General features: G+C 42.3%; 1 protein-coding gene across 1 annotated transcript in view; it reads right to left on the reverse strand.

The window, feature by feature from the left end:
* The window catches only part of LOC309544917 (kelch-like protein 23), a 32301-nt gene extending 27833 nt beyond the window's left edge, over window positions 1-4468 (reverse strand). The window contains exon 1 of the mRNA XM_082243924.1: window positions 3216-4468. Coding sequence (XP_082100050.1) covers window positions 3216-4101 — 886 coding nt within the window. The 5' untranslated portion in view covers window positions 4102-4468. The remainder of the gene's footprint in view (window positions 1-3215) is intronic.
* Window positions 4469-14756: the final 10288 nt, after the last annotated feature.

Consider the following 14756-nt stretch of genomic DNA (forward strand, 5'->3'; position numbering starts at 1 on the left):
ATTGAGGTCAGCTTGTAAGTTGGAGACATCCTGTAAGGAAGGTTTTCCACTGCAAAGCTTGGTGTCATCAGCAAAGACTGAAATAGTACTTTTAATCCCAGACCCTAGATCATTTATAAAGATATTCAAAAGTAAGGGTCCCAACACTGAACCTTGGGGTACACCACTGATAACTTTAGACCATTTAGAGTAAGAATAATTAACCACTACTCTCTGAATTCTATCTTTTAGCCAATTTTCTATCCATTTACAAACTGATCTTTGCAAGCCTGTAGACTTTACCTTACACATTAGCCACACATTAGTGTGGGGAACTGTGTCAAACGCTTTTGCAGAATCCAAATATAGTAAGTCCACAGCCAGCCCTCTGTCCAAGGTTTTACTTACTTCCTCATAAAAAGAAAACAGCTATGTGTGAGTGAGGTAAGCCTGCGTAGAATTAATTGAAAGCGGTTTTATTTTTTGCAAAAAAAGGGACATTAATGCTATATTGGTACATAGGGGAGATTTTACCGCAATTTTTTTTATGTGGTTTTGCTGAGATTTTGACTGGAATTGAAGCAATGCCTATGTCTATGGAACTCAAAACGCATCACAGTTGGACCAAAGTAGTACACGGACTACTTAAAAGTCGTTGCAACTTGAAGTCGCACAGATATGAACGGAAATCATGGAAATCATGGAGTACGCTTTGTCATGCGACTTTGCAACCCCAAATTGCAGAAAAGTTGCACAAGTGTAAAAAGGGTCTTAAGGAGTATGCATGTTTGACTGCGGTCCTGAAGTAAATAAGCAATAAACAAAATAAATGATGCAACAATGCCTGTGGAAATGAAAAAATGCAGCTTCTGCCATAATACGCGCCAAGCGTGTTGAAGAATGCCCTGACTTATAATAGTTTTTGTTTGTATATTGGTTTTATTTGAAAGCAAATCTAATTTCATTAGGTGACCTTCATATCCAGATGTTTCAAACATCCTAACTACTATAAAGTGGCAGATAGATGTAATACATGTGGCACAAGTGTATATAAATACAAGGGTTCTTCAAAAAGTGTGACAACTCATACTAAACTGCAAGGTCAGACGGCTTGCCAGACAGACTAGTCACATGACACTTTCAGACACGACCAATTACTACTCCTCCCAACCTCACCATTTCCAACGAAAATATAAAAGTACGAAAACTTTTTAAAGACCCCTCATAATTCTACAAAATATATGAGAAAAAGGTGAGCCTGTTTGTAAAAACCAGGAATGAAAATCATAATTCCTCAAAAGTTTATGTATACCATCGAATTGAGAGTGCAGCAGTATATGAGGTATGGAATGTATATCGAGCGATTAAAACATTACTGCCAAACGAATTGTGACTGTAGTTGCTGGTGCTTTATAGACATCTATGCATGCCTTAAAGATGGACTCCAGGCATACATGAAACAGGATCTATGAATGGAGGGAGTAGACTATAATTATCAACAAAACAGCATCTATGAATGAAAGGAGTAGACTAAAATTGTCAACGAAACAGAATCTATAAATGGAGGGAGTAGACTAAAATTATCAACAAAACAGGATCTCTGAATGGAGGGAGTAGACTAAAATTTTCAACGAAACAGAATCTATAAATGGAGGGAGTAGACTAAAATTATCAACGAAACAGAATCTATGAATTAAGGGATTAGACTAAAATTGTCAACGAAACAGAATCTATGAATGGAGGGAGTAGACTAAAATTATTAATGGAACAGGATCTATGAATGGAGGGAGTAGACTAAAATTGTCAACGAAACAGAATCTATGAATGGAGGGAGTAGACTAAAATTATTAATGGAACAGGATCTATGAATGGAGGGAGTAGACTAAAATTATCAACGAAACAGAATCTTTGAACGGAGGAAGTAAACTAAAATTGTCAATGAAACAGGATCTATGAATGGAGGGAGTAAATTAAACTGATCAATGAACAAGGATCTATCAATGGAGGTGTAGACCTTTCAATCATCTGCCCATCTCCTATTCATTCGCGGAAGCTGTAGTATGGCTGATATTATTAGAGCAGCTGGGAAGAAAGGGAGTGTGTAGTTGGGTACTCTTTAGTCTGTGACAGTGCCAACATTTCTATTAACCCCCACCACACTGAAAGATTACAGCAACGGAACATCAATGAAGGAGGATCATCACATATCAGCACAAGGGACACATCCTACTGACTTTAAGTTATGTCCCTTGTGCTGATTTTTGTGTTTTCTATTTTGGCTGCATTTAGGCTTTAAATATACTTTATAATAAAAACAGAGTAAGTATCTGAAACCATCTTGATTTTAGTCTCCTGTAATCCCCTGTATAGAAGCACTCAAACTGGAAGAGCGTAGATCAGCACTGGGAGTCAATCAGTCTCTGCTGTAGTGCACAAGAGCTGAAAGTGAACATTCAGCGGGTGCAGAGCAGAGTGAACCGATGGATGGGTTAATAATCAGTAGCTGCCTGCTGCTGCTTCATTGTTCCATTGGCAACTAGGGGGTCAAGGACCTGTCTGCGTTTTCTGATAATGGTGTTTCGATCACAGAATTATCGGAACAAAGTTACCAGAGGCGTAACTAGAACCTTCAGGGCCCCGGTGCAAGAAACCATGAAGGGCCCCCCGGACCCCTGGCCGGGGCCCTTCCCTTCAAGTCTGGGGGGAGCACAGTGGGGGGGGGGACCAGGGGAGCACACAGGGGCCCAGAGACAGCAGAACACAAGTGAACTGGATAGGAGGAGTGGTGGGGGCAGCATACAGAGGAGCCAATCTCCTCCATTTTCCTCCTGCAGCTACAGGAGTAAAAAGGACAGTGATTTCTCTACATGCTGCCCCCGCTGCCCCTCCTATCCAGGTGTACAGGGGAGCCACACAGGCCCCCTTGAGCATGGGGCCCGGTTGCAATTGCATCCCCTGCAACCCCTGTAGTTATGCCACTGAAAGTTACAATTCCTTGGCCCGGTGAATTCCCACTTCAAATGCATATAAAGGAACTGGATTTTATATTTGTATTCTAGCTTCAGTGTAACTAGCTGCTTTACTGCAATATAGCTTTAGAACTGGCAAAAATGATACTGTATATAAAACAATAAAAACATTCATAAAAATGTACACCCCCACATAGACTTTACCATCATATTTTGTATAACATCATGGACATATTGATCAAATTTAAGTTGTAAGAAAGGTGTTACCTACTGTGGCGACGGCAAACTGTGTGAGATTTTTGCGCTCTAAGGGCGAGCAGGGTTTCCATGTAGCAGTCTTTGGCAGGTAGACATATAGTTCTTGCTGTTCTTTTTCATGTTTGCCACCGAGCACATATAAGGTCTCATAGGTTCTGCTTGTAGACATAATCTCATTCATAATACTCCATGTCTTGGGAGGTTTCGTGTTTATTACCTGTAAAAGTGTTGTGTAGACATCACGTTCTTTTGATCTCTGACTGCGCTTTACTAGAACATCAAGAAAGGTGAGACTAAGAAAAGCAGGCCTAACCAGACTGACTAATTCTTCAAAATCCTTCTCTCTTACGGAGTCTACCATAACCCACTTCATGACAGCATCAAAAACAAGGTCTTCATTAGGGACATACAGTTCATCAGTTTGCAGCAACTCTTTGAGGGTATTTTTGTCCAGTTGATTAAATTCATCTTCAGCATCCTTCATAAGTTCTGACAAATGAGTAACTGCAACATGGAAAGCTGAATCAAAAAGCTCAGTACAGCCATATTGCTGAGAGTAGGCCATCATACCCAAGCAGTTAGTCACTCCTAATTCTTGTACTAGGTATCCAATGCAAAGCTGCTTGGCTTGTCTTAGATCTAAGAAATCAGCCGTTTCCAGGAGATCTGTAACATTTCCATGGTTCAGTTCAATTTTACCAGTTTTTACAAAGTCCAAAAGAATCCGAAAACAGGTCTCACTTACACCATACAGGTGGATTTGGAGCAGAGAGCTCTCTTTGAATCCACCATAAAACATTATTTGAAAATAGCTACTTTCTGCTGCCAGAGCAGATTTGTCCACATGAAAACATTTCTGTTCTACCTCAAGGATTATTTCATCCACCTGCTCCATCTCAGGATCTCACGTGCATAATTTTCAAAAACTAGCATCACATCATCTCCAGAACATGTAGCTCATGGAACTTTAGCATGTAAATGTCCTTAATAAGCATGCATTCGTATTTGAAGAACCGGTGTGTATGCTTAAAACATAGTTTGCCAAGCTGAAGTCCTAATTAACTATATAGAAATAATTAAAATAACACAAGATGACATTTAAATGTGAAATTAATATGAATTTGAGATTATCTCTTTTGCTCAAAGTCCATACGGCACTCACTGCTTAACCTGACAGCAATATATCCAGCAAGGCGAGGTTCTGTACTGCATGGCCTGTTCTTATGGAAGGAAGGTAGATTCTGTATCCAAACTGCAGACACGGTGTGTAGGCTGTGTCATACTTTCAATGTTGGCTGCTCAGCTGTTCCAGAAATAGCTTGCTGGTTTTTTTTTTAACACTGCGTATGTTCTTCATTTAGCAAAGGAATTCACCCATTAAGTTACGAGTGAAAGTCCACTTCAGCACAGTGCTAAAAAAATGATAACATTTTATATAATGACAGTGACGCATAGTAAACATGTCTCTGCTGTTCGGTATCAAACTATTATATTATATATTTTGATACCGAATTAAATATTATAACACTAGGACTAACAGCCTTACATTTCTAAAATGTTACTATACAAGCAAGTACTCTTCGAATTTCATATTTTTGACCAACTAGATCATTTCCACTACATCATCATTTAGTACAAATTTTGGATTTTTATTTTTGCTTTTAAAGTCAGATTCTCACAATCTCTTTCCAGCACTTTTCAAAAGGCCGAGAAGTAAATAAAGTATCAGATACTTTATTGTGTGATTTAGGTAATTTACTAAAGTCCTCAATGTTTTCATACAGAATGTCAGGATGCAATGCTACTCACCTTGCAAGAAGTGTTCAAACCAAAACTAATGGGTTTTGGTCAATTTTATTTTTATTTCTTAAACGTAACTGATAAATTATTCAATGATTCAAATCAATTGAATTGATTTACTATTGCTGTCGTGAAATTCCCCAGAGCTGCTCAATCTTGCGGTAACCTACATACTGTGAAGCAGCAATTATGAAGATCCAGGTGCTTGATGCAAATTGGTCAAGGAACCAATGATGGTAGTTCAGAGTGTGCCTGTGGCTTCCAAAGATTTGCCAGCTAGGTAATGGTGGTGTGCTCTTTGAAACTTTGTATTCAGACTGGTTGCTTTTGAATTAGAAGATTATTAGCTATTTCATTTTCAATGTGGTATACATCTTAAAAATGCAAATTACAGGACATTTTTTAGGCTAAAAACATGATAGACAGACCTTAAAGCGGTAGTATCCCGCTTTTTGACACTTTTATCTACAGGTAAGCCTATATTAAGGCTTACCTGTAGGTACAAATAATATCTCCTAAACCGGCATGGTTTAGGAGATATTTACAGTGCATGCAGCCGCTCGCGCGAGCGGCGCATGCGCTCTGAAGGTCCGGGGGGACCTTCAATTCGTTTGCCGGGAGCTTGCCGGAAAATCACTCCCGCGCGCATGCGCGGGAGTGACGTCATCGCGGCTCTGGCCAATCATCACGCCGGAGCCGTCTCTTCCGGCCAATCACCGCGCCAGAGCCGCCGAACCCGGAAGAGACGGCGAGGGATCATGGCTGCGCCCGCATCGATGTCCAGGGGTCCGTGTCGGGGCTTCGTTCTAAGGTAAGTTACACACAATGGGCTAGTATGCGATGCATACTAGTTCATTATGCCTTTGTCTTGCAGGTTTTTTTTTTTAGGGTTTACAACCGCTTTAATGCAGCAATGTGTCACCCCAAAAGCAAGATGGAATAGCTTTTGGTTCACCTATGCAGTGGTAGCTGAATTTTTTGTTAAATTTATGTGTGTCCACAACTGTAAAAGATCTATTGCTCTGGTGCATGGACAGTTGTTTCAGGTTACTGCTTAACCACTTGCCGAGCGGCCACCGTGTATTTACTGCAGCAGTGTGGCACTATTGCTTAAAACGATGTAACTGTATATCGTTTCATTCAATAGCCACTAGATGGCACCATCGAGTGGTGACTGGCTAGTGGGGATGTCAATCAGTGGGTCCAGCAGACCCCATGTCCGCTGGCCACCTACAATCATCTTTGGGAGAGGCAGAACGGTGATCTGCCTATGTAAAGAAGGCAGATCACCGTTCTGCAAGGGCACAAGATGGAGATCTTGTGTTCCTGCTAAGCAGTACCCAGATCTCCATCTTCCCCCAATCAGTGCAACCCCCCACAGTTAATAAGCACCCCCTAGGGACACACTTAACCCTTTGATCGCCCCTGATGTTTACCCCTTCTCTGCCAGTGTCATTAGCAGTGGCGGCTGGTGCTCAAAATGTTTGGGGGGGCGCAAACAGAAAAATGTAATAGGCATTGCTTTGCGGCAAAAAACGCTGTAAAAAATTGCGTGACTTTGAGGTCGCAAAAGTGTGAAAGGGGCCTTCAGTAATTAAGGTATAGTGTGCCCCCTTTCAGTGCAGAGAGACCAGCGTGCCCCCTTTCAATGCAGAGAGACCAGCGTGCCCCCTTTCAATGCACAGTGACCAGAGAGCCCTCTTTCAATGCACAGTGACCAGCGTGCCCCCTTTCAATGCACAGTGACCAGCGTGCCCCCTTTCAATGCACAGTGACCAGCGTGCCCCCTTTCAATGCACATTGACCAGTGTACATGCCCCCTTCAATGCAGAGATCAGCGTACATGCCCCCAATGCAGAGACCAGCATACATGCCCCCTTCAATGCAGTGATCAGCATACCATTCCCCCAATGCAGAGATCAGCATACATGCCCCCAATGCAGTGAGCAGCATACATGCCCCCAATGCAGTGACCAGCATACATGCCCCCAATGCAGTGACCAGCATACATGCCCCCAATGCAGTGACCAGCATACATGCCCCCAATGCAGAGATCAGCGTGCGTGCCCCCTGTAATGCAGTGACCAGCATACCTGCCCCCAATGCAGTGACCAGCAAACATGCCCCCAATGCAGAGATCAGCGTGCGTGCCCCCATCAATGCAGTGACCAGCATACATGTCCCCAATGCAGAGACCAGCATACATGCCCCCTTCAATGCAGTAACCAGCATACCATTCCCCCAATGCAGAAATCAGCATACATGCCCCCAATGCAGTGACCAGCGTACATGCCCCCAATGCAGTGACCAGCGTACATGCCCCCAATGCAGTGACCAGCGTACATGCCCCCAATGTAGTGACCAGCGTACATGCCCCCAATGCAGAGATCAGCGTGCGTGCCCCCAATGTAGTGACCAGCATACATGCCCCCAATGTAGTGACCAGCATACATGCCCCCAATGCAGAGATCAGCGTGCGAGCCCCCAATGTAGTGACCAGCATACATGCCCCCAATGCAGTGACCAGCATACATGCCCCCAATGTATTGACCAGCATACATGCCCCCAATGTAGTGACCAGCATACATGCCCCCAATGTAGTGACCAGCGTGCGTGCCCCCAATGTAGTGACCAGCATACATGCCCCCAATGCAGAGATCAGCGTGCGTGCCCCCAATGCAGTGACCAGCATACATGCCCCCAATGTAGTGACCAGCGTGCGTGCCCCCAATGTAGTGACCAACATACATGCCCCCAATGCAGAGATCAGCGTGCGTGCCCCCAATGTAGTGACCAGCATACATGCCCCCAATGCAGAGATCAGCGTGCGTGCCCCCTTACTTACCTGGAGCAGCAGCAGCGGCTTCTCCTCAGTCCCGGTGACTGGCGGCGCGTCTCCTCCAGTCCTTCCGCTCCCGCCTCCTCCTCGGCCAATGGCATGGGGTTTGCCTTGCGGCCAATCAGGAAGCGCGTATTGGACAGGAGGAGGATCGGTGTGACAATAGCGAATTTTCATTCGCTATTGTCACACAATCGGTGGGCTCGGGATGCACTGCTCTGCGCCCCGGGTCCACCCTTTGCATCGCCCTATTAGAGCCTCTGGCTCTAATCAGGTGATGCAAAAAAAAAATCCCCATTGAACTCTATGCGTCCGGCACCCCTGCATGCAGATTAGGGGGCCGGACACATGGATGGGGGGGCGGCGCCCCTGCGCCCTCAGTACACCGGCCACCACTGGTAATTAGTGAAGGGGCAGTGCATTTTTTTTAGCACTGATCACTGCATTGGTGTCACTGGTCCCCAAAAAGTGTAAGATTTCCAATTTGTCCACCACAATGTCGCAGTCCCACTAAAAATCGCTGATCGCCACCATTACTAGTAAAAAAATAAAATAAATAAAAATTCCATAACAAATTTGTAGACGCTTTAACTTTTGCACAAACCATCAATATCCACTTATTGGAATTTTTTTTTTTACCAAAAATATGTAGCAGAATACATATTGGCCTAAATGGATGAAAAAATAGATTTTTTTAATTTTTTTTTGGAAGTGTTTTATAGCAGAAAGTAAAAAAAAAAAAAAAATATATATATATATATATATTTTTTTTTTCAAAATTATCGCTCTTTTTTCGTTTATAGTGCAAAAAAAAAAACTGCCGATGTGATCAAATACCACCAAAAAAAAAAAGCTATAGTTGTGGGTAAAAAAAAAAAAAAAGGACATCAATTCTATTTTAAATGGCCTGGTAATTAAGGGGGTAAAACCTTCTGGTCCAGAAGTGGTTAAGGCACGCATGATACATTTGCCAGAAGTGGAGAAATTAATAGAGGCTGCCATTTTTGCATGCCATTTATAATAGCTTTACCACTGGCTGTTAAACTGATGCTTTAAAAGCAATGGTGCATATTTGAAGATCTGTAACAAATGTAGAACTAACTTAGAGAGACAAGCACTGGCAGTGCCAATAATTCTCTTAAGCCAGAATCATTTAGGTCAATGAGGGCTATCATGGTAATTGTGAGGTTTTCTTAGTTTTTTTTCTTAGCAAGCAATTTCAGACAAGTGGAATCTCACACATATCAGCCAGTCTGCTTACCAACCAAATTGGCCTGTCTAACAGTTTGCGTCAATACAGGGGTTTAGTTAGCACACATTTGCAAACGCATGTGAAAGCTGCAGGGCCACGTCAAGGCTCCCTGTTACCTGCAGTCCTAACTCTAATGAATTTTAAAGAGTCTCCACAGTGGGAGCACATGCAAGCTAATGGATAGATAGGGGGCAGGTGAGCCTGGAGGTGGCCCATCCCTCCTGAAAGGTAATTGGGGGCATAATGGAAGCCCAGCTGATAGTATTACAGCAAAGGCACCCAGTATGTCCACTCACCAGTACACATATACAACAAAGAAAATGGCCTCTGCCCCCACCTATAACTGGCCTTCATAGCAAAGAACACATGGAAGGGCAACGCACATGAAACAAACAAAGTTTGTATTGACGCAAACTGTTAGACAGGCCAATTTGGTTGGTAAGCAGACTGGTTGGCAAATTGAACTGGGAATTTTATCTTTGTTTGGTTCATGTGCGTTGCCCTTCCATGTGTTCTTTGCTATGAAGGCCAGTTATAGGTGGGGGCAGAGGCCATTTTCTTTGTCACACATATCAGCCCCTACAATCCCAAGCAGTTCAATGTTGCTTTAGACCCCAATTATCCCCTATTATCAGATTGTCCAGATGCCTTTTTTTTTCAGGAAAAAATAATTACATATAGGTAGGGTGGTGCGATATGTTCTGGAAGATATGTACACCTGTTAGCATGTGGGTTAGCACCCCTTTCTGACTGGTGGTCAACTCGACTTACCGAGGCCCAACAAAGAAAGGAAATGACCATTCGGGAGTCATAGTATGGATCACCATCTCTCCCACCAGCTCTTAATGACAGTCACTCCCTTTAGTAGATTCCGTAGGCAAGGAAGGGAGTCTCTTCATTAAACTTGCAAGGCCTTGCTTTACCATGATTCCAGGCTAGGTCCCTAGGATTAGCTCGTTGTCACAGCATAGAATAGTAGCCCAGCCACCCGGGGAGGTGCATCCTATAACCCCGGACCATCCTACAATCAGGACTCTTCATCTCCTAGCCACCACTGCTCCTATTCATATCTTCAGGTCACTATGTTACCCCAAAATATCAGCATGTAGTGCTCACACTCTTCTTCTCAGTAAGCACAGACTAGGCCACATGTTGCATTTGAACCATTTTACTGTAAAATCCAGTAACGAAACATAAGCCACATATTGGTATAACGGTGCACAGTATTCTCTCAATGCTCATACAGTTGCTGAAGTGCACATAATTTCCTGAAGTGAGATGCCCCCTGCAGACGAGATAGAGAACAGTATATGTCCATAATCCCTCTAAAGGGTCCCACACTAAGAGAAAACGTAGATTAGAAATCCTCAATCGACTGCATCCCTCAGTCTGTAGCTCTTTACCTCGATAACCCACCTCCAACCTTCTTCCTTCTGTATTTATAGCTCCCAGTCAGACCAGGACAGGAAGTCATAGACAGGAGGATGTACACCTCAGCAAAATTGTTTTACCTATTTACCCACCTGCCTACATACAACCCTCACACCAGAGATGATGTGTCTGCTTTTCATAGGGAAGCATAGAGACCCGCGGGAAGAATTCCCTTCTACTCTTCATTTAGTGGCAGTTGTTGGAAGTCCTCTTCTGGTCGAGATCAAAATGTGGGAGTAAGCTTTTTATTATTGTCTTTTTCCCTGTTAAAGATATTTGCTGTCTGGTAAAATGTGGTTCCAAGGGCAGAAACCGATGTAAAAATTTCAGTCTCTAATGGAGCCCTGATAGGGGTTCCTACCAGTCCCTATTACCAAAAACATAAAAAGTAAAATATGGGTATTTTAAGGTAAAGTACATTTTAACTGTTTTGTCAGTAGGTTTAGATGTGCTATAATAAAACATTTCACCATTCTGTTTTAAACATTGTTCTTTTGCATTCTACTAAACTTGACGTTATGCACTTTGTTACATAAAATAACACTTTGTAAATTATTAAAGCTTTAGTTCATAAATACAACAGCTAGTAAATTACAGAGGGACAAAGAACATTGCTGTCAATACTGGGGTGTTCTTACAGTGACCTTTAAAATATGGTCCCTTCTAAAAAGGTTTCCCTACTGTTGAGCCTGTTTGGCCTCACACAGCTCTATCTGCATAATGAAGAACAGAGAGTACTGTAATTGTAAAAGATCTGGTAATCTGAGTGAAAGCTGACATTACTGTGGTCTCCTCCAGCTTCATTTTCCCCTTTACCATTATTTAGGTCAAAGTTATGCGGGCTTTGTTTTTCCCAGCCAGTCGGGTACAATGCACATTCCGCCAGCACAATAGTGTTCATTTTTAAGGTCTGATAGTATTTAGAGTTAAGCCTCGTACACACGCACAGTTTGTTGGCCGTGAATTTTCGGTCAACGTCCGACCGGCCGATTTTCGGCTTGTTAGTATGATGCTTCCAACAACCGACTGCGACTTTTCGGCCGAACAAAATCTGGTGTGCAGGCTATAAAAGGTTTGTTGGCCGTCAACAGAACGGCCAATTTTCCATCAGTCAGTACAGATTTCGGCAGACAAAAATCAGATGAGCAAGACTGGGCATGCTCAGAGAAGAAAAACCACACGGAAAGTAAACCAGCACATGACATCACTTCTGAAGTTGGTTGTTGTTGGCCGAGAAAATTTGTGTGCAGTCTAGAGCACATTTCAACCAACACAACAACACTGGACAAAAGACGGCCGATTGGTCAGCCGATAATCGTTGCGTGTGTACGAGGCATTAATAAGATGTGGGAATGGGCATGGGGGCATTTATGCCATACCAATTTTTGTTCCTCCTAGCCCTTGTGTGCCACAGAAATTGGTATGTTAATTAGGTGGTCCTGGCGGAGGGGAAACCTTGTGGAAGAATTAACCCACTACCTAGTCCTGGAAGCACAGATCCAAAATGAGGAATGATACCAAGTGTTTGCAGCCCCGCTATAAAGGGTCATTTCCTGGAGTTGAGCTTTAACTTCAAATTTCCCGGAGTTCAGCTTTAAAAAAAAAAAAATGTTAAAAAAAAACATTCTCAAAAAGTGGCATTCTGTAATAAAGACTTTAGGCAATAAAACATATCCATTTAGTAGAAAAAAATGGGTTATACGGCAGTCTGGTGATTTTATAGGTTCTTTCTTAAGGCCCGTACACACGATACGAAAATCAGAAGTAAAATTTCATCCATGAACGAACCATCTGCTGATTTTCTGATTGTTAGTATAGTGCTTTTGACAGCCAAATTTATTAATTTTTGAACAACAAAAACTGGATGTGCAGGCTATAAAAATTTTATCGTACGTGAACACAACGTCCGATTTTTGTTTAATTAGTACAGTTTTCATCCGAAAAAATCGTAAGAGCAAGACTACGCATGCTCGGAAACTAAAGAACACATACAAAACAATTCAACACATGACATCACTTCTGAAGTTGAATTCTGTTGTATAAGAATTTTCATATGAAAGTAACCTCTTCACTTTCCATATGATACTAGCATGCAACAAAAAACGGACAATAATCTGATCGTGTATATGAGGCTTTAAACTTTGCTATACCAATAAAGGCCGGACTGATAACTTAGAGCATACTCAAAAAATATAGCTGGCAACTTGAAAAGATGATGGTGTCCTGCGTCTATTCCTAACATATGTCTGTTACACACAGACTAGATGCTGAAATTAGACATGTGCAATTCGTTTCGTCCTGAATTGAAATTCAGACAATATTTTTGTTATTCGGAGATTCGTATATATCCAAATCACCGAATCACAATATTATCAATTTTAAACAAATCTAAAATAATTTATAATGAAACAACAAGATTTTTTTGTGTAATTCTTTTCATTCTGAATTGAAATTTGGACAATATTTTTGTTATTCAGAGATTCGTATGTATCTGAATCACTGATTATCAAAATATTGACAATTTTCAACGAATCTAAAAAAAAATTATAATGAAACAACAAAATGTATTTGTAGTCATTGGTTTTATTTGGACCTTATGTTTAGGTTTTAAGCATCCGAAAAACGTAACAACATAATGAATTATCCAAATGAAACCTTTTTATGCTGCATTAACTTTTTCCATTATTATAAAAAATACACAATACAGTATCTCACAAAAAAAAAAAAAAGTATACCCCTCACATTTTTGTAAATATTTTATTATATCTTTTCATGTGACAACACTGAAGAAATTACTTTGCTACAATGTAAAATAGTCAGCCCCTCCTGGGCAAAGTGGCGTAGGGGTACACGTCACTCGCCCACGAGCCTCTAGGGGGCAAAAAAGTAAAAAAATTGCACAGGTGATCAAATACCACCAAAAGAAAGCTCTGTTTGTGGGAAAAAAAGGACGTCGATTTAATTTGGGTACAGCGTCGCACGACCACGCAATTGTCCGTTAAATTCACGCAGTGGCGAATCGCAAAATAGGGCCTGGTCTTTGAGCAGCTAAATCCTCCGGGGCTTAAGTGGTTAAGAACTGTCACACAGCAAAGCAGGCAGGCGGTGGGAGCCTTCGAGTCTGGTTAGCATCATGATTGACGATGGATCTATACCAGGGAACATCGTCCCTTTTCTTTCCTGACCTGCCGGGCTGCATGCTCGGATAAAGGGTTCCCTTCAAAATGCATACCAGACCCGAAGGGATTTAGCCAATTCTTGTGCAAAGTACAGTTAACGTGCGCGTAAATGATCTTTAGATGTGTCAGTCGTTTAGTGTCCATAGGAGCTGGTTTAGGCTGAGGAGATATTGGGGGTCTAGATAGGCAATTTGTTGCATGCCTGGGAACATAGGACCTTACTACAGTGCAGAGGAACAGCTTTCACCCCGAGTGTTTTGTCGGTTTTCCTTGGGGCCATCTATAGTCCAAGTGTTATTAGGCTCAGAGGTGATCCTCTGTTATGTACTCAAAATGGATGCAGAATTAAAAAGGTTTTTGCGTGTCCAGGAAAGGGGCCACTTTATCCTAGGTGCTGACCAATGACCTGTGTCTTTGGAGAAGCAGGTACCAAGGAGTAGACATGCTTTTTGCATTCTTGGCAGAACTGGCAGGTGGAAGTGCATCAGCTAGAAGGTGTTTGCAACTACACCATAAAACCAAGCAGCAATGTTGGTGCAAAAAAATGCCAAATTCTAAATAGTAAATCTCAATTTCCTTCTAGTGGAGGCATTTACAGAAGGCGACACCACACTAAGTGAAATACCATCACACATGTAAAACAGGACACATTGACAGGGAAACTGTGTCTTACCTTATCCATGCTAAAAGTTCCTGGAGGGAATCAGAATTCACCGGGTCACAGTGAGCATATCACTCTTGAGAGTTTGGGTGCCAGAGGTTCATCTGAGGGCTCAAGCAAGGCTTCAGACAAGTCCTGCCCTTCCTTTCTCTACAATCTTCTCTTGAATCTCCTGCCTCAGAACTCCTTCAATACTTACAGGTGAAGTAAGGTACACCAAATGCGATCTGATCCACTCTCTTTTCGGCGGCTTGGATGTTGGCAAGTGTAAAACGGACACATGTACATTTTACACCCACCGCTCCATACAGAAGAATGGAGGTTCTGATCGGATTCACGTGAAAAACTGACAGGTGGACCAGATCGGAACATCAGTGTGAAAGGGGCC

The sequence above is a fragment of the Pelophylax lessonae genome (assembly GCF_965119305.1).
Source record: "Pelophylax lessonae genome assembly, chromosome: 1".
NCBI classification, from domain to species: Eukaryota; Metazoa; Chordata; class Amphibia; order Anura; family Ranidae; genus Pelophylax; species Pelophylax lessonae.